A 27,904-nucleotide genomic window follows, 5' to 3' on the forward strand; every position below is an offset into this window, starting at 1 on the left:
TCGTTTCCACTTCAAGTAGTTTTCTTAAATAGTAAAAAGAGAGACTATGTACTGAAGGTCAGGTTTGCAAATCTGACAAAATGATAAGTCAGCCAAACAAAAAATGGCAAGATAACATAACACATATATTACTTAACTTTGTATATTTTTCCATCATTTTCTGGTTAATTTTTTTAAGGCATATGCAAGTTTGGAAAGCTGTTATGTAGGTTCACCTAATTTTTCTTTACTAATTGTGGATACAGGTATATGATAGGACCAAATGGCAAAATGCAGATAGAAAAACTAAGAATAGCTGGATCTGGAACAGTCACTTCACATGCAATTATCTCTGATCTAAACAGCTGCACCAAACATATATTTTTTGTTTGGACACATCTGTAGACATGATGTGTATAATTAATTGTTCGTTCAAAAATGCAATTTCATGATGCATTTGATTATTTAGATATAAAAGTTTTAATTCTCAGAGATGACTAAAAATAGTGATTTTAATTTATTCCTGCTGCCTACAATTACCCACAACCATGTATTTTTAAATATTTCCAGACTATAAAAATTACTAATTTTTGCCACTTGTGTTTATCTGCATTTAGACTTTGATTTGGATAAATTAAGCTCTCAAGTGTTCCTTGCTTTATGAAACTCTGCATGTTGTACACTTCAACACAAATAAATGACTTCTACCATTAGAGGTTTAAATAATGTAATGTATTTCATGCTCAGCCTGAAGCTGGATTCCAATGAAGTTGCTAATGCACGTAATGATTAAGTGTAACTCAAATACTAACTGTGTTGTTGAAAACATGACAGGCAATAATTTGGTCTATTATATTCTGCCATTTAATTCCCTAGTACAGACATTCTCTGACACGTTATGAAGCAATGATTTACAATTATTCAAGCTGCAAAGGTCAGAAAGTGACATTATAATCATCTACACAGAGATCCCTTCTAATGCACAAAAACTAGGTAATACCACACAAAAATAGTTTTACTAGAGTACGAACTTTCTATTTAAGATTTACCAAACTGCACAAGTATAAATAATTCATTTACATTACAGTATGTTAAGGCATCCTTGAAAAGATAATGTTTTTGCTGCTCCTACCAATAAATTTATGAGTAAGCCTTTTTTGCTTGTTAAAGGCAATCTTAAGAGCAGCTTTTCACTAGAAGTAGCCTGTATTAATAGTAATCAGTAAAAAAAATCAAAAAATATAGAAGATTTTTCAGAAACAACAAACAGGAGTACAGCAAATTTTTTTTTCTTATGCATGTCAAAGCACATCCTTATCTATCAAGAACAAAGCTCTATTAGTCAATATGCTCAATATAGGTGGGTAGTTTTGTTTAGACATTCTCCAAGCAACCAGTGTCATTAAAATACTGAACTTTATTCAAATCTCTGAATTACTCTTAGTATTAACAACAGCAGCAGAAGTGAGGTTATTTCCATGCTTGGGACACTATAACTGTCCCCAAACCTTATTTATTTGAGACTTTAAGAAAAAACTGAATTTAGCAAAATATTTATGAGAACATCCTACGATATCTCCAGAATAATTGAGAAAAGGAGTTTCAAAGCAAATGGAGAACTAAAGAACAGAAAGTAAATAAATATTAATACCTTCTGCCACCAAAAGCCCAAAACAAAGGAAAAAAACCCCAAACAAACAAAACAACAAAAACAAACAACAAAAAACCAAACACCATATCAAAAAACTTTGATACATAAATACTCCAGCAAAATACACAAAAAAGAAATTTTATCTTTTTGACCCCCTCCAAATTCCTTTGTGTTTAAAAAGGCTTACTTTTGTTCTCAAAACACTTGACTACTACACATTAAATACTGTATGTATTTAACATAATAAAGGCATTGCTAAAACTGCCCTTTCAATCTGTAGGAAGGTAGAAAGAAATGTTTATGTGCACATTTTAAATACTGAACATTTTCCTAACAATCCAAACCTACCTTATACCCATCTTCTTCCATCGATTTTTAAGTGGTCATAAAGGAGAGAGAAAAAAAAAAAGAAGGAAGCAGCCACTCTTACTTGAAACATGTAACTACGTACCCCAAATTCCTGTTTCTAAAAGCAAAGGCAAGAAAAAAGCAAAGGAATAATAGACATAGTTTTTAATCAAACATTGCCTATAAATTCTGTTTAAAATCTCAATTGCAGAACAATGCATTTTTCATATCCTACCTAAGGGATAAAATTTAAAAAGTCAATGATAAGCCTTTTCACAGCATTTCACCAGGCAAATGAAACAAAAATTTTAAATGCTGGGCAACCAAGATTTGTTCACCTAATCCAGAGTATAAGCCACTTTCAGAGTTAGACTTTCAAAAATGAAAGTCAAACAGAAAATAGACATTACCCCTGAAATAATGGCATATATTTTACAGCCATGGATATGGAAAAGAAAACAATTAACACACATCTGCGATAAGGCAATGAGTAGCAGACGGTTTATTCCAAATGTTAAAACATTAGCAGTGTCCAATTTCTGTGTCACGTAGTTTCTGCTGTGCAGCTGAAGAAAAACAAACCCTGAACTTCAATTAAAAAAAATAAAACAACACAGTAAAATTACTGCCTTTTTGAACAACTAGCTGAATTATATATTGTGTACTTTGTAGCATGTAAATATGAGGATCATTTGGAAAACGGAGACACAGCAAAACCTTCCTAAAACAACACCAAAAATATGCTTTTTGCTTTTTTTTCTTTTGCCTTTTTTAACACCAAAATTTTGAAATGATTTGTCTTTAAAAATGTGGTATTTTGAGACCACACCATGATATTGCACTGACATTTCACCTTTAAAAAGTGCCCAAGCAGATTCAAAAGCTTTTGAAACACAATTTATCCTCACAACTAGCAGAGGGCTTATTACTGAGAATCTAAAAGTCAGAGGATAGAATATTAACTACTGTAGAAAAGAAAACATAGTGCAGGACCTTCTGTTTGTGACAAAATTACAGAGTTAATGTTCCTGAAAGATCACTTCACCTTTTAAAGCATGATTTTTAAAAAGGTAAAATTTATAGCAATTAAAGCTAATGAAGAAATGCAGCATGAGCTGCTTATGTTCAGGAACTAATAGGTCCACTGAGCATTTCTAAGATTATTTAGCCATCAATGATAATGAATTGACATTGTCAGTGGTGTTAATGTACCAATGCTCTATAGTGCCACTAATCCGATAGCCAATCCTAGCAATTTTATCTTTTTTTATGTTGCTACTTTATTTTTTTAACCAACACGCTACCCAGTCCTTTCAATTAAAAGAGTACAAATACAGCACTGGGTATTAACACTTTTTTCTCCTCTTCCACATATAAGATGGCATATTCATTATATGGACCGTGGTTCAAACTGCTCTGGTCATTCCTCCTTCACATCCTGATCAATTCTCCAGGATTGTTAGCTAGAGTGCAAAAATGGCTTTTCCAAATAGTGCTAGTATATGATTGTTAAAATACATTTTTGGTGCACATTAAGTGAAATGTGATGATTATTTAAACAGGGACATAAATCAGATTTTTGTAAGCATGGGGTATCGTGGTATATGTCTCTTCAACCATTGTTTTGCCATATCTAAATAGCACAGCTCCATGTTGTTGATGCAAATTAACAATACACAAAAATGGAAAATAAGTACCTGCCTGGCTACCAGGTATGACATGTCAGCAACATAGAGTAAGCAATCAGCTTAGGAAAGTGACTACCATTTCAATCCAAAGTTTAAATCATTCATACATGTTTTGCTCTCTCTCTTCCATAACTGTTGTGAATCCCAGCCGAAAGTTGTGCAATTTCTGAGACAGATTCTGTCAGACATGTCAATCGTGAAGTGATAGAATGAGCTTTTGAGAAAATGAGGCACTATGCCAAATCCTAATAATTTTAATTCTCTTCTTTTTTTGTGAAAGATACTGCATTTGCTTTTTTGTATTTGATTTTTTTAACTTTTTCTCTCACAATGAAATATTTAAATAATATGATGATTTTATAGTTTAGTTAAAAGGGAATTGAACAAATGTCAAGTTTGTCAATTGAACCGATGTCAAGTTTGTGGACAACTTCTAAGGAAGAGAGTTTAGTGTTTGCTAAACACTTCTGTGGATCTGTAGTTTTTAACTACTTTCCATGTCAAGTTCTTGGCAATTGATAAAGCAGAGACAGCAAATAGGATTTTTTAAACAATATAAAATACCCCACCACGTTCATTTTAACTATGTTTCAAAATAAGGAGTAGCACAAGTTATTCTACTACTAATATACAGTAGACTTAAGAATTGGGCTCATACATTTTTATTTCTTATTTCAAGAAGTCAGCAATTAATTTTCTTAAGTGAGTAAACTCATCCAAAGCATCTCATAATGCCACATGCAAAATTATTAGAAAAACAGAGAGATGAATCAGTGAAAATCACTCGGCTGCATCTTCAGCTGAAGATTCACTTGTCTTCTAAAATGTGTAACTCACTTTGTTCTGCAGCAGATTGGTACAGAAAGGCTAAACTATCTGTTCCTGCTGAATATTATCCCCAGCATCACACCACACCATGCATGTGTGCACAGCACCATCTAATTGAACCTGTGCTCTTCTACACATTAGCCATAAGACTGCTAGAGCAGGTTACATAGGTTTGCGTAAAATGTTTTTATATGATGCATATATTAGTTAATTTCTTCAGCATAATAACATTAAAATATATTTTTAATCAGAACTAGGGTATTAAAATCCAACTTTGAATGTCCTATGATGTACCATATATGCCATGGCATTTTAAAACCTTTTAAACATTTCTGCTAAATTAATTAGTTTTGCATTAAGGAGTCTCAATGCCTCCTATTAAATGCAACACATTTGAAGGACAATTAAACATTATGAACGATCCTTCTAAGGAAATAACGATTGTTAAAAGAAAAACAAGATTTTTTGGGTAACAAACAGGAACACAAGCACACATAAAAGACTTCAATTTATTTTAGAAGTCTTATGCCTGCAATATTTTAGATCCGTTTGTTTGAAAAATCTGTCTTCTGTTTTGTTTTCATAAAGAATGAAAACCCTAATGGAGTCCCGAAATCTGTTAATGGTACTAAAATTATAACAGTATAGCAAAAGAAAAAACCCCACACAGTAAAGTCTATATTATATATTTTTTATGTCTTTAAATGGAATTTACAGTTCTCCCTGGCAATGTGAATGAACATCCTATAATTTAGTCAATTTACAGATTACAGGTTCAAATTGACCTTGTAGCCCATAAAATTGCTCATCTTCAGTGCAGGATTAGAAGTGGGAAAAGAATGTCATAACTGTATTTAAGGAATTTACCATAACAATGGAAAGGAGGATATGCATGCATAATTTTAGCCACTCTTGCTCACATCACAGTTTTCAATTCTGAAACAATGCATATTCTGTGCTCTTCTCCTGGTTAACCATGGTGGAGACTGTTTCAATTTACTCACCCACAGACATGACACTTGTATTCCCTCATCCCAAGGTGCCTCTTGACATGGTTTCTGGCATCTCCAAGCTGAGCTGTTGCAAAGTGGCATATCTTGCACTTGAATGGCTTTGATCCTAAGTAAAATTTAGCATAAGATATGAGTTGAATTAGAATAAAATATCACCCATGGTTAAAGAAATAAAAATTCCTGAGGAAAAATAACCTTTTTAAAACCTATCCCACATTTAACCTGTTTGAGATTTTTGCCTAATAAAAAAGTGCCTTGTACATAAATTTATAACTCCCAGGACACCTACAGTATACTCTATACATTACTCATTAAAGTTTCCTCAAGTTCAAGATCACAGAAAATACTCTCTTAACTTTAAATCTGGTCTTTTTCTTGTCATTAAAATCCACAAAATATATTAAAATGAGCAGAAAATACAACAGGTAGATGACATTTCAAAAAGATGGAAAAGGTTGTCCTATGCCTTTCCCAATGGCCAGATGCTAAAACTCAGGTAATGGTCTTAAAGTGGACTGGCATTGGTTTAAACTGCAAAACATTCTCTTTTTTTAGCAAATATTTTTAAAGTAAAATAATATTACAAGTCTTCCAACTTGGAATAGATTTCACATTAGCATTGGTATTTCAGATTTGTTCTGTCACACACAGCAAATGATTCATCACCTAGCTATTGTAATGGCATGCAATGTATGAATATACAGTGGATAAAATATTATGCCTTTATGACTGTTTTATGGTCAAGAATTTATGATTATTCTGCAAACCAGAAGTATTGACATTTTGGCTATTATTTATTTCAAGAACAAACTTTAATATTAAATGTCTGCTGCAGACCAAAGAACTCTGAAATTATTTCTCCAAGGAAAAAGTATCAACCTATTTCTTGTACCACATCAGTTCAGCAAAAAGTCAAATTATTTGTCTATCTTAATTAACAGTGATCATCTCTCAAGATGGAAAAAACTATCTTTTTTACTGACATAGTTAAATTTGGCACATGTCAGTCCCCAGGTCCTTACGCAGCAACACCATTCTAGAAGCACTTTCCAATTTTCTGACCACTAAATCTTTAAATCAATAAATCAAAATCAGAGAATTGCAGTTAAAAATAAGTACAATATGGTCAAAGAGTCTCCATATTATGTTTAGTATGTTTTGTGAAGTACTTCTTCCAATACAGTTAAGCATAATATGAAATATGTGATCTTTAATAAATATACATAAAGAGCTCTGATAAGAAAAATGTTGCACTATATCATACTTGATCAATGAACCTTTTACTTTGCCCTTGAAAATAGAATATCCTCCAAGAATCCACTGGTGAAATTGAGGATCTTAGTAAAAATTTTTAGAGTCTTAAATTTCAATTTAATTCCCAAAAGCTAACAAAAAATGAAGCATTTAATTTTAATCTCCTAACTGAAATAAAAAAGTCAACAGTACTAAGCACAGGCAGACAAGGTTGAATATTTCACAGTTCAATGACAATGAAGCCAGATCTCTTAATACTTCCATTTCTACTGTTGGAAGTAGATGTAAAATATATTTAGCACCTCAATGGTTATATCTAGTCAGCTTTATATGTTTAAATGTCAAAAGCAGGTTCAGACTGCAGCTCACAGCAATCACATTCTATCCATCACACTGAAAAAAAATCCAGTTTATTTAAATGATCCTGATAAAACTGAATTAATCATTAATTTGGTGACATTTCAAATCAACATTGCATTCTACAAAGAGGCCAAGGCAAATAAAAAATAAAACCTTATCTTTGCATTAAAAGACCACCAAAAGTTGATGTTTTAACTTGTGATCTTTAGCTGGATTAATAACAACAAGACAATTAATAACAACAAGGTGAAGATGACTTTTTTTTAAATCTATTGGTGCTTATACTGCTCTTTTTTTCTCATAGAATTCAAATACCATGTGGATTCTATCCTATGTTTCCTTAGTTTCTCTCCTACTGATTAAATTGTAAATTCGTTCCTCATTCTGTTACTGCAGGTGTCCCACAGGGCTTCCATACAAGACCTTTGCTGTTTTCCATTTACATGACTCCTTTGTGAAGAACTCGAGTTCAGACCAATCGTGACTACAGTGTGCTGACAATACAGAAATGTATTATTCTGTTGACTGCTCTCATCCAAAAATCACTGAGGCCTTGAGGGCTTTTGATTTTTTTTCTCAGATCCAGAGCTGAATATCTGTTAACATCTCCATTTAAACTCCATGAAAATTCAAGTGCTGGCAGGCTCCAGTCGGTACTTATCACCTGAAACAAAAGCAGTGTATCTCCCTTTTAGGTAGTTGGTGCCAAATTTGTTCCAGTATGTTCTTGGATGGAACAACCCAAAATTTTATACTAAAAATGAAGACTACGATTTAAATTAATGGTAGAAAAAAAATTGTATTTGCCATAAAGCTGTCTGAAACAATATAAAACATTTAACCATTTCTTAGCCATACTTATCACCAACTTCAGTGGTTCTCTTACGCTGTTTTAAACTGTGATACTACTGGACACATTTGGCTTTAAGTTCTCAGAAAAAAAAAGAGAAAAATGCTTTCACTATATCATCTTTTCAACCAAATGACTCAAAAAAAAAAAGCCAAAAAATTTCTTAAAAAGCAAAAACATCCACCAAACTACTTTATCCGCAAGTTATGGCATGGAAAACAAATGTATATTTTCTGATGGTAGCAGGAAACCATAAGGTTCTTAACATTTGGGAGAAGGAACACCAAACCAACCAACCAATAACGAACAAAACAAAAACAAACAAACAAAAAGCAATGCCACCATACCAAACTGAAAATAAGACTAAATTTAAGAGTTCAGGTCAGGCAGACATAAACCATTCTAGTGTTTTGCAAAAAAAGACCTGAGTCCATAATCCTTGCTTTACATTATTACAATAACGTCCCAAAGCTACAAGAAAAAATTCACTGTCACAGCTTTAGGCCAGCCAAAGGCAACATCACCTGCACCTGCAGGCATTGCTATGCTCCCAGCTCAGGCCCAACACAAAGCAAGCAGAACCACATGAAATGTCATCATACCATTTCCTCCTAGGTTTAGGACATGGGGAGTAATACAGCATACTTGCATTGGGCACAACTGCCACTAACTGAGAAGTCTGATGAGAAAAGAAACAAAGATGATGTGGTTGCAGGTGATTTTTTCCTCGGATGATGATTGTTAATTAAGTTTAGGGGACCTCCATCAACTGCAAACTAAAAAGTCTTCCACCTCTACTACTCCTTTTATTTTTCTTTAGACTTCCTCATTTTCACTTGTCAACATGTGATGGATTTAGTTGTTAGGTCCTCTAGAGCAATGCTTCCCTTTCATTTGCAATGTGAAAATCTCCTACATTATTTAATGGTATTTTGAAACATTATTTTTCTATTAATGGAAATTATTAGTTGTATCTTTATGCAACTTTCCCTTCCCTCCACCACCTCAAATCACCACTGATTACTCAATTAAAAAAAAAGAAAGGAGTTGGTGATGGTTACACATACATACACATGTATATAAACCTATTTATGCACATCCAGATGCTAATGAAAGATTTTTTTTAAAAGCATATAATCAGAACAATAAATGGGAAAATGTGTGGCTGTGCTTTTATGCACCTGGTGTTACCCTGGGATAGGTCAGAAGCTGGAAATGGTGGATTCTGCCTCACCAGTGTTACAAGAAGTGTACATACAGTTGGTGCTGTAGGTCATTTCCTTCTGCCACTGCTCCCAATCACCTAAACATATTTGTTTGTTATTAAACTGCATCCACTGTGATACAGATGGGAAGAAAAGGTTCCATAAGAAGAGAACCACAAACAGGAAAATACAGATTGGAAGAGAAAGCCTTCTTCCCATTAAGTATTAATAAAAGTCACCACATTACTATTTATGTGAATAAGCAAAGCATAAGAAAACCATTTCATTTAAAGTTGCAGTGAGAAAGAGGGCAGATAAAACTGTGTTCTGTAAACCTTCTATACTTCTGCACCAAAAAATGACTTGCAAAATTAAATGTATTCTTTCACTTTGCATATTTAGTGCTATCCAAAAGCTCAGTAAAAATATACTCCATGATAAGACCTACACACAAGATGTTAAAAAGTACACTAACTTTTACTAAATGTTACAATCAATGATGTAACTTATGTAAGTAGGGTTGCTTTGTCATATATTGATAGTTACCTCACTTTCACATCCACATTAACTTGATTTTAAATGCAATTAATACATATAGTCAAGGAAGACTAATGGACTACATTCTGCACTTAACCTGGTGGACATTTTCAAATGGCACAAGTGACCAGTGCAAACCTATTTTGCATTGTAAACGACTAAATAAATCTTAATGGATTAAGAATGATCAGCTATCAACACACAAGGGAAATTAAGTGCTGAAATGCCTACATTGATTATTTTAAATTATTAGCCTTACTCTGTTCTTGAATTTGTATGCTTTTAGTGAGCTTTAACACATTTACAAGACTTATTGACTATAATTACAAGAGAATTCAAGTAATGGACACATCAATTATAAGCAACATGTCTTGACCAGACAGTTGCATAAAGAATTCTAAAGAGAGCTCCATTAGCATCCTCCCCCTTAGTTTTATTCAGTTTTATCTGCCGTAAGAGGGCATATTAAGGGCTTATACAGCTGGTCTGACCATGTGAACATGAGCATCCCTCTAAAGACTTAACACTGCATTCCAAGCTGGATATTAGCTGAAGCAATACAGATAACCACGCTATTGACAGGACAGAAGTAATGCTGAAAGTATTAAGTATGTGAGTTATTGGTATACATGAATGCTGCAGTTATAGTAAAATACTTTGAAAGGTTTGAAATACAATGTCTCTATTCCCCAAGATTAATTTTTAGGATTTGTTGTCCAGTCACGCCCCTGCCTTTTCATAAAAAAAACTTACAAAACTATTTTAGGATTATGCCAGGAATTACCATTCTTTTATGCTTCTTTTTGTTACCTTTTTGTTCTCTTCCTTGTAACCATGCACTAACTTTCAAATACTGCATGAATTTAAACTATAGCTTCCATAATAAGCCATTATTTAAAAGTACAGTAAAATAAACCTTACAGTTTTAATGAAAATATGTTCATTGAAATGTGAATTTATTATTCAAATCCACTCATAAATTCAACCATGGAGACACCACTTGTCTAAGCAGAGCTCAGTGATTTAGAAAAGCTGTCTATTTAAAATAAAGAATGTATGGCAGGTTTATAGAAACATCGCAGTGAATTTTTACATAAATTTAGAACTGCAGCTTATGCATTTTTCTGCAGAAATGTTTTTAAATTTTCCACTTAAAATTAAACATAAAAATGAATTTAAAGTGTGATCAGCACAGAAACTAAATCAGATGCTACATTCCTGTGCAACACATCAGCACTGCATACCACCTTCCAAAAAGGCTGACCAGTTCCAACTGCTGTAAGTTATTTCTACCAAAACCTCTTGTTGTTTCTTATTGGTATTTATTTAGGAGTGATGTAATATCAAATGCCTATTCTGAAACATTATGTAATGCTGAAAGTTTCACTTAATTGAAATGAAATAAACAATTTGGATATTAAACAACTGCACAGAAAAGTTAGAAAGAACAGCTAATTAATCTCTCAAACCACCACTGCTTCATTATGTAAGAACCAATGAATGGTTACAATTTAGATTAAAAGGAAGAAAATCTCTCTATTTGAAACAAAAAGCAGAAGGGTGACTGTACTTGAAATGTTCTTACATTTTCTGCCCTTTGATCACTGTATTTTCATACCCTTTTAGATAACTTTGAATTTCATCAGGGGCTTATCAGGCGATAAAAATGCCAGTTCCTAAGAAATATAAAAGGGCTTAACAAGCAGAAAAAGACCAATGGTATAATTCACTGTTTTAAAGAGACCAATTGCAATGACAATGTTTCCATACCTGTGTGGGTACGGATGTGAGCTAGGAAGGCCATGGAATTGCTACTTCTACACATCTTCCCACAATACTTGCAGACATTGCCTTGGTTCTCTTCCCTCTCCCTGTTTATCTGTTCAGTGTCTTCAACAATGTATTTATTGACTTCCCGCAGCAGCTCTTCATGCTGCTCTTTGATGTGGAGAAACAAGCTCTGCTCTGAATCAAAGGGCTCTGTGCACTTCAAACACTTAAAGGTTGCGCCTCCTTCGGGCAGCTCCTCCACACTCGCCTGCTCATTTCGCATGTGCCCGGCACTGGCCAAATGCTGGTGAAGGTTGCTTTCTGTGTAAAATGATTTTCCACAGAGTAAGCAATGAAAATGCTTTTCTTTTGAAGGATGTTTCATGGCTATGTGAACATTTAGTCCGCTCAAGCCATCTGCTAGAAAACCACAGTCATCACAGCGAATACGTGTCGATTCCCCAAGGGAAATTGCTTCTGACTTCTTCTTTTTCCCACCACTTGTTGAAGTGTCTGCTGTCACTGTGAGCTCACTAGCTTTCACTGCCCCTGACATCTGTCCTTCAGCAGAATGATCAGTGGCCTCCCCATCTTGATGACTTTTTAACCTCACTATAGAAGAATCAAACTTGCCAACATTTTGCATTGCCTTTCCTTTATCATCAGCACTGATAACTGTTCCTAAAGCCTCATTACTACTTTCTTGCGTGCCCTCAGCTGTTGAGCCATCTGCCTCCCAAACATTGTTATTTATAGTTACTTCAGCTTCACGTTGTGCTTCCATAAGGGCTTCTTCCTCCTCCCCAGTAGGATTCTCTCTGAAACTTCTGTTACAATCTAAACTATGTCTATTCTGTACTGCTTCTCCAGTGTTTCCAGAAAAATGTGACTGTTCTACTGCACTACTTGTTTCTGGAAGACTTAGCATAAGTGGGTTATCTTTCTTCAGTGATATTTTTTTGAGACTGTCTTTGTCTCTACACTCTGCTTCTGGGTTTTCACTATTTTTTTCCAAGCTCTCCACACCTTTTTCTGAATTGCAGTTTGTGTGGCTTGATCTAGTTTGATTTTCCACAGTGCAGTCATCACCTGAGTTGAGCAGCTCCTGACCATGCTTACTTTTCTGCACCTCACAAATACCTGTTTCTTTAACTGATACTTCCTTGACAAGTTCAACAACGTTATCTTTCTGAGGAGTTTGCTGGAATCCTTCACAAAAAGGGGTTTTTCCTCCATTTGTAGACTCCTTATCAAATTCATGTCCTACTGCATTTTGGGAATTGACATCTTTAGAGATTCCTGGAGATGTATTTTCATTTAAGGCAGTACACTCAGTAAAGCTTTTATTCATATGATCACCTTCTGATGCATCACTGGCACACTTTGTTTCATCTAAATTAATTTTTGATTCTCCTGCACTGTGATGGTGCTCCTCCTCAGGCAAAGCAGCACCTTCTTTAGTGATATTTGCTGCATTTGCTTCCTCCCCAGAAGAACAAACATAAGATTCTCTTCTAAGTTTGTGTTTCTCTGTTGCTGCATGCCTTATCATCTCTCTGCGAGTAACAGCATAGTAGTCACAAGCCATGCAATAGTATTCAAATTGTTTTGTATGTTTTCGCTTCACATGCAGCTCTAAAGAAGCAGCAGAATGAGCAATGAAGCTGCAGTGTACACACTTGTTGTCGTTTGCACCCATGGCTCTTCTCTGGAAGCTTGGGTCACAGTCTTGAGCAACCCTTGCTGGTTCCAGCAACACATCTTGGTTTATATTCAGTGGATTCCTACCAGGCTGCATATCTGGTAGCCTACTGGCATTTGCAGCTTTTATCTCAGCATCTCCTCGCTCAACTTCCTGATTGTCTAAGACAGAATTTTCCAAATCTGATGACTGGCCACCATCCTCAACATGTTCAGGCAAGGCAGTCATGGGGCTGTTAATCTTCTTGCTCATGGGTTCAAAATTACTTCCTTCAGGGCTAACAATGATCTCTGAGTTCTGTTTTCCACATCCTTCTATTTCAACACGGCTTTTGTGTTTTTTGGTTGCACAGTGACGTTCCATATCTCCTTTGGTGACAGTGTAGTAATTGCAAACCTTACACAAATAACTGTACTGATGACTGTGCTTTCGCCTGATGTGAACAGTCAAATTCGTAACACTGGAGGCCAAAAGGCCACAATGGGTACATGTCCTAGAAATAGTACCTTTAGGCTTCCCTCCTCTGGATGCATCAGCTAACACCAATTCATTTTCACCAATCCTTTGCTCAAGTAGAACAAATTCCTTATTTCTTGATATGTTTTCCACGGAAGAGGATGAAACACCTATAATTTCTTTATCCACCTCTGCATTTCCACTCCCAGCAATGGAAGTATCTACCACTGATTTAATGCCGCCAACACCAACGCAAACCTTTACAATACATTCTTCAAAACGTAGTCCAATATTGTTTTTCCTGGCATTTTCAAGATGCTTGCTTCTTTTGATATGTTTCTCCATTCCTTCCTTACTCAGTGAGTAGAGATTACATGCTTTGCAAAGGAAGTGATACTCTTGTGCATGTCGGAGTTTTATGTGTCTTGTAAGAACTGTGGAAGATCTTGTCTTATAAAAACACTTTTTACATTGAAATTGGGTTTTATTCAGAACAGAATGCTTTAGTTCATTTCTATGATTTATGAAGGTAGAGTCTGGAGTTTTTGCTTGCATTGACACTTCCTTTTCCTTTGCAAGTCTTTGGCTATTGTTCGATACTGAGTCACTGTAAGGTACCACTTGCAAGGTCTGATCACTGTTACTCAATGGAGTAGCTTGCTGAAATAATGAACCATCGTGTTTCTCACTTTTTTGATGATTTATCAGCTCTTCTTCCACTTGAAAAAAAAGAACACAAGCTGGACAACTATGGGACATTTTGTGCACTTCGCTCATATGGCTTTGAATGCTGTCCACATTCAAGCTGGTAAATGAACAGAGTTGACAATTAAAGCTACAACCACCCATCTGGTGCCTACTCTCCTCACAGTGCTGCTTCGTGTCTTCCTTGACTCCAGAGGAATAGCTACACATCTGACAATGAAACTGGATCCTTTTTGTATGAAGCTTTGCAATATGAGTTTCCAAACTTTCTCGGTTGTGAAAAACATGACCACAATCCATGCAAGTATGAAGAGAACCATCATCAACAGTAAGTTTAACTTCAGAATCTTTATCACCTGCAGTGCTAGAAGAAGGGGTATTTGGCTTATATTCAGTAAGATCTTGTATTTCTGCTGCAGTATTACAATTACTTTTAGCATCTGTTTCTAGTTCTGTATGTGACACAGGGCTTGATTCATCATGTTTAAGCTGTGTGCTGGAGATAGGCTTTACATGTACTCTCTGAGTCTCAGATTTGGGTCTCTTATTATTCCCCAACAATCTGTATCTTCTTCTAACCTGCCTTTTTAATCTAGAAGACCTACTCTGTCCAAATGAAGACCTTAATAAGAAAACATTTCTTTTGTGTTTCAGTTTATCAAATCTCCTTGTCCTGTGTAAACTGTTAAGTAGCTTTTTAGTAATTGGAAGCGATTCTGTTTTCTGCAAAACATTTTCTGATGGTCCTGGTATTTCTAGTTTTTCAGTATGAACTTTATCATCTCCTTCGGTACCAGAAGAAAGCAACATTTCTTGTGTTATAGTATCTGTTTTTTCAGTGGGAGTATTTGAAGATGGTATCATTTCAACAAGTTCACTGCCATCATTTTGTTTAGACAAGCTTACTTTTGAGCCTTTCAGTGTGCTGTAAACACTTAATTCTTTTGCATCAGCAGTTCTTGCTCTTAATTTATTGGTCCCAGGTTTGGCCCTGACATTCCTGTCTTTGGTTGCAGTAGATTGTTGTTTTTTAAAGGATTTTTTTGTCAATATCTGTACAAATCCTCCCCTTGCAGCAAGATTTTGGCGTCGAAGGTGAGTCTTGCCAAGGAAATGAGAATTTAGGAGACTCTCTTCAGAACTCTGAAAACCACAAAGATCACAAGAAAATATCTTGGATTTCTCACGATCTCGCTTAACATGCATATGTGATGTTGAACTACACTCACCTATGCAACTACTGTGAGGGTGTGTTTGCTCTTTGGATGGTTTAGAAAGGCTTTCTTGTTTATGTTTTTCCTTATCAGAGCAGGAAGGTAAGCATTGATCACTAATTTTGCCTTTAGGGTCTTTGTCTGTGTTTTCAGCTGTACAGACAACACTGATTTCTTCTGAAGAATATAATTTATCAGAAACAGCAGCTGATGTGTCTTGTGAATGTTTATTTTCCTTGTGAATTTTCAATATGGCATCATCAGCAGCACATCTGAAATCATAATGTAGGCACAGTACATCTGAATTAAATAAGTCACTATCAGGACAACTGGTGACTCCTTCCTTCTTTACAGCTCCAGCTATTATACCATGTGATTCTCCAGCTAAAACTTTTTGCAATTTCCTTCCAGTATCTTTCATGTCTTCTGAAGAACTCAGCTTTCTTTTCCTGGAGACATTTTCAGGTTTCTCTGCTTCAACAACATCCAGGTTTGGTGATTCTGACAGCGCTGTTTTGTTTGCGCCATTCTCTTTTTCTTTCTTTTCAAGGTCCCTGAGCACTTCATCTGATGTAAGTCTTGTTTTCTGCTGAGATAAAGAGTCACATCCAGCATTTTCTCCTGATGTATTTCTTGGGGATTCTTCTGGCAACTCAACTTGTAAATTCTCATCAGCATCATCTCTCTTCTTATTTTCCTCCCCATCCATTCTTAACAGTGATATTACAAATTGAAGATCATTTGGTTTAGCACCTACCAAAAAAAGAGTTACTGTTAGTCTTTTATGCAAACTTAAAGGTTAAAATAATCAAAATTTAAATACCCCATGCAATATAGAAAATTAAAATCATTGCAGGAAGTATTAGTCTCATACATTGTCTCATACATTAGTCTCATACATAGTATTAGTCTCATATATTGAACAGTTTTTCAACTGTAGGTCTCTCATTGAGCTGAAGCATGGCCAAACCTATACACAATGAAAGACATGAGGTGAAAGTTTCACCACAGTATCTAAACCACCTTCTAGTTACAGAGCTCTCACTGTGATGAGCACCATGTAAGCAAACACTTAGATCCCATAGGTTTTATGTAATCAAGTAATCTTCTACATGCTTTAAACCTGGGCAGACAAATGTGACCTTTGCTTCTGGAAGTATTTTTAGGACACAAAATACTAACAGCATTCAGGGAACTGATCATGGATTATTTGATTTTTCCTGAACTAGAAAATCAGCTTCCCAAATTTAAAAGTTCCCAGGAGAAACAATCATGACTGCAACAACAAGCAAAACAAAGCCAGCATAAATGTTAAATATTTTAAGTATGCATCTTGCTTTCCTTCCTCTGCTTAGATTGCCTGCTAAAGAGAAAGAGGGAAAACACAAATAGAACCATGTTCTAAAAGAATATGCTGCAAGTATAGCTGCCCATCACTCCTAAAATATCCTCTAAAACATCATTTCCCAATTGGAGAGGAGGGAGGAGAAACAAAAAGTCATGAAATAACAGTGCAGAGAAGGGCAGTACCTTTGAGACCCAGCACAAACTCTAACCATTCAAATCCAGTTACCAAAAGCTTTTGCTCAACTGCCCAGTGTGACCCTGCTGTTCCCAAGAAGATGCCGGCACTAGAAAACTGATGCTACCAACACAGTTTATAAGAGGGATGGGGATGGAAAATCAAATCTTGACATTTATTACCTTTTCATTTTGATATGAAGCAACTGAGAATTGAAAATGCATTTCATTTTAACAGATGATTAAATACTAAATGTTTATCTATGTGCTTTACACTATGATTTAAACATCAATTTGCTGCAGATCCAAGTATTCAGTTTTTTGTTCAGTTATCCATTGAATGAGGCCATGACCACAATTGTAAGTACTTCCTGACAAGATTAAGTAATTACAATGTTGATACAGATAACGTAGGGTACAAAAAACTATTCAAGTACATGGTAAAAAAATAATTACACTTAAATTTGAGGACAAAGTAGGAAAGTATTAAACTGAGAAAATAAATTTAAATCAATTGGACTTATTACCCATGGAAGTAAAAAAGTGTTTTTCTCCTTAAGAATAATTTGTGGAAGGTCCCTAAGGAATTGAGTGCACATTAGTCTCATACATTGAACGGTTTTTCAACTATAGGTCTCTCATTGAGCTGAAGCACTGACCAAACCTGTACCAAGCTAGTTATAAATAACAAGAGAATAACCACTTCTAGATCACAACAGCCCTTTGGAGGATCACAATATTGCCCCCTAAATATGGCTTTCTGATTCTTATGCACTACTATTTTTTTTTCTTCACAAAACCATTATGAAAACTTATCACAATTAGTCAGAAGAAAATTAGTCAGGGCTATATTCTCAGATGGTATAAGACAGCACACCATTAGTATGTTCAAAAACACTATAGCAATTAATAGCAGGATCAGATGAAGACTTTGAAGTGCAAGCTTACCCAGAAAAGGTTATGAGCACTGTTTGGGATAGAGAAGAAAAAATATCAGATGAAAATTATGTGGTTTAACTGCAGTACAGCTTAATTTATATAATGCAAAATATGAAGTTACTTCAGTGACAAGTGTCACAAGTCCATCCTTAAACAAGCAACTGTGGGTCCTTTGCCTTGCTGCACCTCCACAGCAGGTTCCCAGCCCACTACCAATTATATGACTTGGGGAAGAGCAGCAGCTTTTCCTTTGCTGTATCAAACTGTTTGTAATCTCAAACCAATTCTCCATATTCTATATCTCAAACCATTAGATTTACCAGAAAACTTGTCCAGCAGTAAATTAATACTGGCACTGAACATTTCCACTATCAAAAATTGTATTGGGATAATTAGAGGTTTCTCCATCAACAAAAATGTTGCTTTTTCTGCCACTCCCCCAGAAATTCAGCTCATCTCCACTGGCCACTTGCCCACCGAAAAGAGAGATGGTTGATTATCTGCCCACAGTCTTTGCAGCTTTATCCTCATTTCTCAGCATTTGTTGAGTAACCCTCCAAGAGAATTTCATCCTGCTCTGTGCTCAGATTGCAATCCCAGTTCTGATGTCCAGCCTTATCTCCCATTCAACTGCACCGGTTATGGATTTTTCTAGAGCTTAGGAAAAAAATGTATTTCCTCTACTTTAACTTTGTAAGCTGTTTGTAGTAAGAACTACAAACTAGCTGCTAGAAAAGTGAAAAATACAAAACACAAACCTCATAGGTGCTACCAATAACTTCAGTATGAAAGTAAAATAATCACATGTATAATACAAACATGCTAAGGTGCCTTACATCCCAGACTTCTTGCCTAATTCCTTATCTCTGCCATAATTTCATTATGAACTCCCAGCACACAGACTGGGACTGCACTCTGTTCCATTTACAGACAGTTCTCCTAATGAAGTCAACAGCCTCACATCTACCCCTACAAGTAGTAAGCATTATCAAGGCAATTTCTCTCCAGCTGCACAGCAGGCTATCTGTGGCAAGGCAGGGTAACAATACACCTTTACCAACTTCATCACTACCACACATCCAAGTTTCCATGAAAATAGTCTACCCCTGCAAACCCTTCCCAATGTTACACTTGCCTCTGTCCCACTTCCATGTAATCTGTTATACATAAATATCACTACATGGGAGTCTGCACCTGCATGAAACCAAAATCCAGAAAGTATTCTCTATGAAAGAAAACAGCTATGAGGCAGTTGCCGCTGTTTCTCTAAAACTGCCCCTGTATTAATTAATCTAAGGAATTAAATAGCCTCCAATTTCTTTTAGGTCTCTCTTAAAGCTGCCTGTGAGACAAGAGTGCATCTTCTGATAGGCACTTAATGCCTACTATCACTACTTTTTGCTGGTACCATGATAAGCAATCTGTTGAGCCCTGCTCAGTTCTCCACATCTCACACAAGATCTGGAGCACTGGACCAAGTCTCTGCTTCTTCCTGCTACAACCTTTGCTCAGATCACACTGCCATGCCTCTAACACAATTTCAATAGCACATAGCTCAGCCTCCCTGATGGCAGAATACTGCCTCACACCCAAATGCAGCTGTGGGCTCCTTCCTGCATGGATATATTGCAGAAATGGCTATCACTACTCAGGCATTCAGCACACCATTAGAGGCCTCTAGACAAAAAGAGCCTGTAGTGCTTCCTCTGCTGAAAGCTTCTCTCCCAAAAGCTCTCTCCCAGATTTGTCACCGGGTACGAGGACAACAGCGAAGCACAAGTTGATCATAAATCTGAGAGGTCCTAATCCTCTGTCTACCTAAACCAATTCACTTCTGCTCTCAACAAAGCCAGCACGCTAATTAAGGGCTATCTTGCAGTTGGTATTGTAATATAGAAAAATCAGTGCATTGGAGAAGGCACTCAAAGTTTGGACAGTCCCAGTGATCACACAGAATCAGTGCATTGGAGAAGGCATCAACAGCACTCAAAGTTTGGACAGTCCCAGTGATCACACACTGTCAAATGGGTTTCTTTTTGCAAAATTAATCTTGGATCAAGGCTTAGTCTGGCACAGGGATCATCATCACAAGCAAATTAGCATCTGGAATTTTATTAACCTAATCAAAGAACACAGTCTCGATTTAACCCTCTGAAGCCACGGCAGCTTATACATATGTTTAAATCTAACTCCTACTTGTTAGTGTGATCGAGTAAGCCTTTTGATAGCAATGTAATGCTGCCAAACTTGTACAGCAGTATGAATGGGGAAGATCAGCTCCTGAACCACCTTATTCATGGACAAACAAGACTCAAATCAATGCAAGATGTAAACTTTCTTGTGTTTCCTACTACTTTCATCTTTTAAAGCATAATCTGGAAACATTTGTACAAGTAACAAGTGCTTAAAGTACAACAATACATAACCATTTAAAATATTGCATAAATAAACCAAAAGGTATTTATACAGGCTCCAAGGCTGTGCCAATGGTAATGTCTGGTACAGCACAGCAGAAAAATGCCACACAGGATCGATCCCAAGCTAAGCAGACAGCAGTCAAATCCTTGTATTTCCATAGTTTAAGAGCTGGTTCTGTCAAACAGTGCTCTCTTAACATCATATTCGATGTTCAAAATGAAGCTGTTCTAACTCAAAAGTGGGTTGACTTTTTGTAACATAAATCTTTTGTTAATGTTCATATAAATCAAGTATAGCTGAACAGATCCTTAAAGGATATGACCAAAAATTAATTTGCCACATTAGCTTCAGGTTAACAAATTCTCCTGCTTGGAGACAGTCATACATTACCTAATGCATTTTAAGGTTCTTTGCAGCACAGTGCTGCTCCTGAGTTTTGGAAAGAAACCTATTGTGGCCTCACAATTTTTGCTCAGAAAAAGCTGAGCTTAGTAGTTCTGCTGTAAATAGGTGCTCAAACATAGTGCTTTTCTTCAATAATTTTCCAAATATCTGAAAGAAATGAAACATGTTTTTAAGATCTTCAAAAGCAGTGTGTTTATTACCTATGTTATATCTGCACAGCCCAAATATCCAAATCCCTACAGAATGTTTAAGACACACATTTTTAAATTGCAAGTGCACAATACGTAGTATTTTGGCTATATAACATAAACCAATATAGCTAAAGATTCTCCCCTTTCAACCACTGGGATTTCCAAATCATCAGAATCATGAAATTTTTGTTTCAATATTTAAACTGATTTAAAAGACATCCCACAGTCACAATTCAGCACCATCTCACTATCTGTAAAGTAGAAAATTCATACCAAAAAAAAGAGAAAAACAGCACTTCCTGAGCAGCCACCACCATTTTTTACCTGATAACAACTCACTTTCGTATTCTTCGTACAAAGCTTTTTTGTATATTGACATAGTGTCTGCTACAGTTCTATACACAAGCATAAGTCATTTGTGGACAGAAGCTGTTTTCTTTGATGAAAATAGAGAACATTGGATTTGAGTGCTCTAATATTTTACCACTGGTCCAAAAAACAGTATATAATGTCTTACTCTGCCAAAAGGTGGAGACAGTGCAGTTAAGCCTTCCAGTGTAAGATCTGCATGCTGTAATCCTCAGATGAAATTTAAGAAGTAGCAATCTTAAATTAAGATCAAAAGGACAACTAATTTAGCGATGATCGATAAACCTGTAGTAAACTTCAAAATTCCTTAACCAATACAATTTTATTTACTTCTCTTTGTGGTCCTATGCCAAGAGAAGGCGTAGGGATGTGTACAGAAGAACACAAAAAAAGTTTATTTACAAGTATAACTTTACTTTTTTTTTAATGCTAATCCTGGCCATTAGAATTTCCAGAGCACTTCTCAGTCACAGCACTATTGCCTCCAAGTATTCAATGCCCAATCTACAATGTTTGTAAAGAATGTGACATATGGAAAAAAGAGTTTCATTTTTTTCCAGTAAAAATTTCCCTTTTCAGACAATATTTTCAATGAAATCATGGATACAATGACACCAAATGAACTCCTTAAACAGCCTGCACAAAACTGAATGTTAACAATTCATCTCAACATACGACCTTTGTCTTCTCAGGGGCACAACATCCTTCCTAAACCAAATCACATGTTTTTCTTATGGCCTTACAAACTTACCTCACTTCCTTCAGAAAGACTAATCCAAGCTAACAGTCTCCTCAATAATGGAATACAGGAGACAATATGGTTGTTGATTCAAATGGAACAAAGATTATTTTTATTTTGAGGAAAATTTGATGATATCCATTACAAACATTTGTTTTCCCTTACAGCTCAAAAATGCTGGACTTTGAGCTTTGCATCATGAGCCTGTTCTTCACACAAACCCACCACTTTCCTAGGACATCAAAATCTCCACAGGAGACTTCCAAATAAACTGCAGACTTCAATATTAAAGATTTTGAGATTTCCACACAGATCTATCCAGATCAGTTTAAGTGAGAAAATGAAAAGCCCCCTGATAGTCATCCCCTGTGTATCACTGAAAATGGGGAGTTAGCTGCAGCCATTAATTACATTTTTTCACAGCCACCAGAAAAAACTGTAATGGAATCACAGAGAAATGCACCTGCAATACTACCCACATCCTGGAAGCTTGCTTCTGCTTCCAGACCACTCAGAGTCCTTCCAGGTGGGCAGAAACTGGCAACACAAAGGCTCCCTAGTTCATCATCCACAGCCAAATGCTGCTAAATGCAGCAGGGACCACTGACTAGATCAGCTTTGAAGAGGAAGTCAAAAGAGACACACACAGATATACACTCATTTCAAGTGCAGTCAGAATCAATAGGAATATATGCGCAAGAGAGAGAATCAGAGGAAATCCACTAGTATCTCCTAAAAATTGTTATAGAACCTCCAGATTTTCAATTTTTGAAAATTTAAGAAGGTCTGTATATTTTGTGTTTTGAAATCAAAAAATTGCGTTTCCAGAGCAATGCATACATGTAACAATGGCAATAAAAACATTCAATAGAAACTTCTGAGGATCCAAGAAAGACTGCATTCATATAGCACTGTGATATTTATGGATGAAAAACACTTTTAAGTATTTGCAAAACACTTCATTTTAGAGAGTTTATCAGATCCAGGATATCAGATCCAGATCAGGAAAAAAAATACCATTTTCCACATACACTAGTAAGTTTTGTGGTTTGTGGGAATTCTCTAAATTACATGCTTTTGTCCAAGATACAATTCTCACCAAGCACACCAATTAAAAGTAGAGAGAAGCAAAAAGTAAAATGCAATTTTGAATCCCTTTGTACTGTTGGCTGTAGTACCCTCTTAAGTACAGTGGACCACACTGGAATTCATCAGAGAAGTACACAGGCACTATCACTGACAAAAATGTTGGAAGTCTTTAACTTTTTCCTGAACTTTGCAGCCAAAGATAAAAGCAAGTTGTAATGGCTACTACTTGTAAATTTGCTCTTGTAAATTTTACCCCAGCAACCTGGTGCTAAGAAGCCCTATTTTCACCTTTAAAAACATAAGGAGTATGAATGAATTAAAACCAGCTACTATGGTGTTTAATATCTGAGAAGACTTACTAAATTCCCATCAACCTGTGCTCAAAATTAAATCCAAAAGACAAAAGAGGATGGCTTTGTTGGCCTCTTGGTTAAAACTATAATTTCATACAGAAAGCAACAAGAGGCCTCTACCATCACAGCCCGGGACACATTTGTCGTGGACTACTACTGTATTTATCACCAGTTAAGTTATCAAGGGAAGAATGCATGCATCATGCATTTACAGACGTGCTTCTCTTTACAGAGCATGTGTCTCATGCTCCTCTGAAGAGGCAGCAGATAAGGAATAGAGACCTTCACCCTCTTTTCCTTATCTGCTGCCTCTTCAAGAAGCTCAGCTGGAAAGAGCTGCATGAATTTTTGGCTAAACAGGTAACATAAAGACTTTGGATTTTTTGTGTGATAGGTTAAGAAAGTTTCCAGAAAATATAAAGTGTACATATGCTTCTAAAGAAAAGGGGACGTTAATAAAAATAAAAGCATTCTGATGACCCCTGGTGGCCACTACATACAAGGAAGTAATTGCATTCCATCTGAGAAAAGAGATCAAACAGAAAAGTGTTACATGTTCTATTGGTAGGCATATCTACAGAAATGACAGCTGATATTATTCAATTAGAATATTTATTAGAATAGACATATTTACATGTCTATCTATATCAAACTACTGTATTACAGTAGACACACAGATACACAAAAATTTAACTATTAGATACACAAAAATTTAACTATTAGAAGCAAATCCTCTTTTTCTCTTCAACAAAATAGAAGTGATCACACTGGAAGTATTTCAGCTCAATCTTACAAGACATACAAAATGGACTTTTTTTTCAGTTTTGAATTTCCAGGTAGGTTACTCACATAAAACAGAGGATGTTGGTGAGAAACACGGTGGAAGCAGGGGGCTGCCTCACACCAGGGTGCACCTAGAAGGGCTCTGTGTAATAGATGATGTCCCAAATGCCTCCAGCACAGTCAGTTCTCCAGCACATTTTAGCAAAGCAAACAAACCAGCCTTTCCTTCTTTATATTTATATATTTATATTGAACTTCTACCAAAAAGAAATTAATACCCATCATTAGGGATCGGTGTAAAAAGGTGACAGCTGTACACAGACCTCAGCTATGGAGAGGGTGAGCACAGGAAAAGCTGCAGGGAAAATCACACCTTTTCTCCTTAATATTTTACTGTAAAACAGGCAGCGCTGCCATGTCCTCTGCAACACAGAGAGGGATTTTTTCACCCAATAACTTAGATGATCATGACTGTGACTTAAACCATGTATAGCTGTGCAAAGCCTGGCTTCCTCCAGAAGTAAGAGTTACTTGTGTTCAGCTGAACAAACCCATGTTTCAGCTATAGTCACTGCAGAACCTTTAATACTACATAGATCTGTCCTCAGAAAAGTTCAGGGGTTCCAACTAACCTTCACTCAAATTTCCATCTGTGACACATCTGTCTGTGCCAAGAGACAGAAACCAATATAAGATAGCAATGGGAGGCACACCAGTGTGATCGGGGCAATGTGAGTCCAAGCCCTGGCAGTATGGGATGATACAAAAATGATTCATGACTTTTGTGGTGCCAGTGAGAGCAGTCAAGGGATACTACTATGGGCATACCATGAATCCTTTTCCTTTCCCCATTCTCAAGCCCTTCACTAGAAGAACTAAGCCATACAGCTACAAAAGCCTCCTGCACATCAGCTGAGGACCAAAAAGAGACTGAAACCCAAGCAGGCTCCCACTTCTCCCCACCAAAACACACTCTTGGTCAGCAGATGGAGAGTGAAGGTGTATGAGGGAGAAGGCATGGCTAACCCAGAAAGAGAGGCTAGAGGATGCCAGAGCAGCTTCCACCTGCTATTGCAGCCCATATGATGAAACCACATCTTCCCAGAATGGATCCTAGGCAGATAGAAGTGAAGGAGGGAAGGAATTGAAGACAAGGAACAGCCTCTTGCTGGTACCACCATCAGTTATAAAATAAAACCCCCATTTACTAGTCCAAAGCATTCACATTTACTGACAGTTTGGCAACAAATACCATGAAGGTTTCAAAGCTGCTGCTCATTAACAGTATCAATCTCCCTCCACGTCTATTTTTTTCAATTCAACAAATTTGGTGCTTGCCTAAATCAGTCCCTGAAACTCAGCTCTCTTCCAGAACCAGCAATATGCCTAAGCATCACTATGCACAGTGACAGCACAATTTGTGTGAGGCACATGTGTTCAACTGCCTTCCCAAACAAGGAATCACCTGACAACATTTTCATCTCTCCTGCAGGAGTGGTGCATGGGCTGTAGCAAGAGGGAACAGTTGCACTGGGAACCACTTCCCTAATACCTACAAAAATTATGAAGCTTCACTCTGCTCTAAGAGCTGCACCTTGCTAACTGGGTATCTTAAGAGTACAAAATCCTTTCCCTATTTTGAAGCACACTGTTTAACAGCTACACAAGACTGCAATGCATTTCCTTCTGTTGTTGGTTTATCAAATCAAACTCCAATCTCCAGTCAGCACCACAATAGCAAACATGGGAAACATATCAGCAATGGAGCCCAAGGTGTGCAGAGTCTCTCACTCCCACCAGAGCCCAGCAGCCACACAGAGCCACTGCTAACCCCACTGTCATCTGGTGTGATCGGGGTGGCACCACAGCCCACCTCTTCTGCAGACTAGGAAGATGTGCCTGGTCAACCTGGTGGCACCAGGCATGGCCTCCTGCTCCCCAAGGCATTCCTGGGCAGGGAGTGCAGATGCCGCTGGACCCTGCCCAGACACATTTCCTGGGCGTCGCAGGAGATCACGGAAGGACTGTGCAGTGCTTGGCTGGTCAAGGGAACCTTGGGAGTTGGGGGAGAACTGCAACTTGGTGGCAGAGACTCTTTCCTCAACACATCATCACTCTTTCTCTCAAGGGTGCTTTAGGAGAGTGTTTTTACTAAAAATACTACTAACTCCCTGAAAAACACCAAGTTGAAATCAATCCCACAAACTTTCCCAGGATCAATAGGTTTTAACGAACACAGAAAACATACACAGTAGCAACCACAGGCAAGTACCAGGAGACCAAGCTAGAGTAATAAATTGCACCTGCTCCAACACTCTCCTGGCACGAAAAAATTGACATATCACTAAGCAGGCTGTTGCTCAGCTCAAACACCCACAGGATCTGAGGGACCACAAGATGGGTTACCTGCGTGGTGACTTTCCACAGCAAAGCACAGCCAGGACACAATGCCAGATCTGATCCCCACAGAAGGGCAGGGTTTTGGCAGCTCTCAGTTGATGGAGCAGCCCAGACCAGAGTCAGTCCCTCTGACTGCAGGTCCAAGGGACTGACTGTTTATCTCTCAGAGGGTAAAAAGAATATTTAGTCACCTGTGTCAGTCATCAACAGTCATCTTCCTAGTGTTCACCCTGGGAAAAACTTTTGCAAGTTAGCTCTTTTCCTAGCTGTTATCATTGATGGAAAAGAGACAACAGTGTCAAAATAAACCTTACTGTTAACAGAGCAAAAATCTTGGATTATGTCTTTTACAGTGAAACCTAACATTAAGCTGTTCCATCATAAATTTTCTAGAAAACTTGAGCATCACATCCTATTTTTCCCCAAGAGCTATGATTCAGACTTTCACTTTCTGGTAAATTCCATGAGTATTTGATAATCAAATGCAACTTCTGTTTTATCAGCTATGCAGCCTTCCTCATGCTAAAGCACCAAATTCTTTTTACATGAAATAGGAAAGGAATTAACTTCTAACAGTGACCCTGCAATTCCATTTTAACATTTAAAATTTAAAATTTTGGAGCAAATGCACCACTTTCCCAGGATTTAATATCTGATATTATTTCCATATACTAAACAATACAGAAGATTTACTGGTTGAACCCCTGTAACAGTACAAATCATAGCAATGTAAATAGGCAAAAGATCTTATTACAACCATTACATTTTTCTCATCAATCTCATTCCGTACTACTGTGTTAAGGACATCTAAATATTCTTAGGTGCATGTACAATGGAAAAAATAAATTAATACCCCTTTTAATGAATCTCTCACAAAATTTTCCTCCTCTCCAAATCATAAAATTGTTTAGGTTGGGAAAGACCATGTTCATTGAGTTGAACTGTTAACACAGCACTGCCAAGTTCACCACTAAACCATGTCAAGTCCCACATCCACACATCTTTTAAATACCTCCAGGGATGCTAAACTCCACCACTTCCATGGGGAGCCTGTTTCAGGGCTTGAGAACCCTTTCAGTAAAGGAATTTTTTGTAAATCCAATCTAAACCTCCTCCAGTGCAACTTGAGGCCATTTC

At 36.7% G+C, this 27,904-nt stretch overlaps 1 protein-coding gene across 1 annotated transcript in view; it reads right to left on the bottom strand.

Moving 5' to 3' along the window:
* Positions 1–27,904, bottom strand: part of ZNF407 (zinc finger protein 407) — a 335,270-nt gene that overhangs the window by 291,462 nt on the left and 15,904 nt on the right. The window contains 2 exon segments of the mRNA XM_039710997.1: positions 5,499–5,613; positions 11,484–16,313. Coding sequence (XP_039566931.1) covers positions 5,499–5,613; positions 11,484–16,313 — 4,945 coding nt within the window.

Source organism: Passer montanus, unplaced genomic scaffold (assembly GCF_014805655.1).
Source record: "Passer montanus isolate IOZ18808 unplaced genomic scaffold, ASM1480565v1 scaffold24, whole genome shotgun sequence".
NCBI lineage: Eukaryota > Metazoa > Chordata > Aves > Passeriformes > Passeridae > Passer > Passer montanus.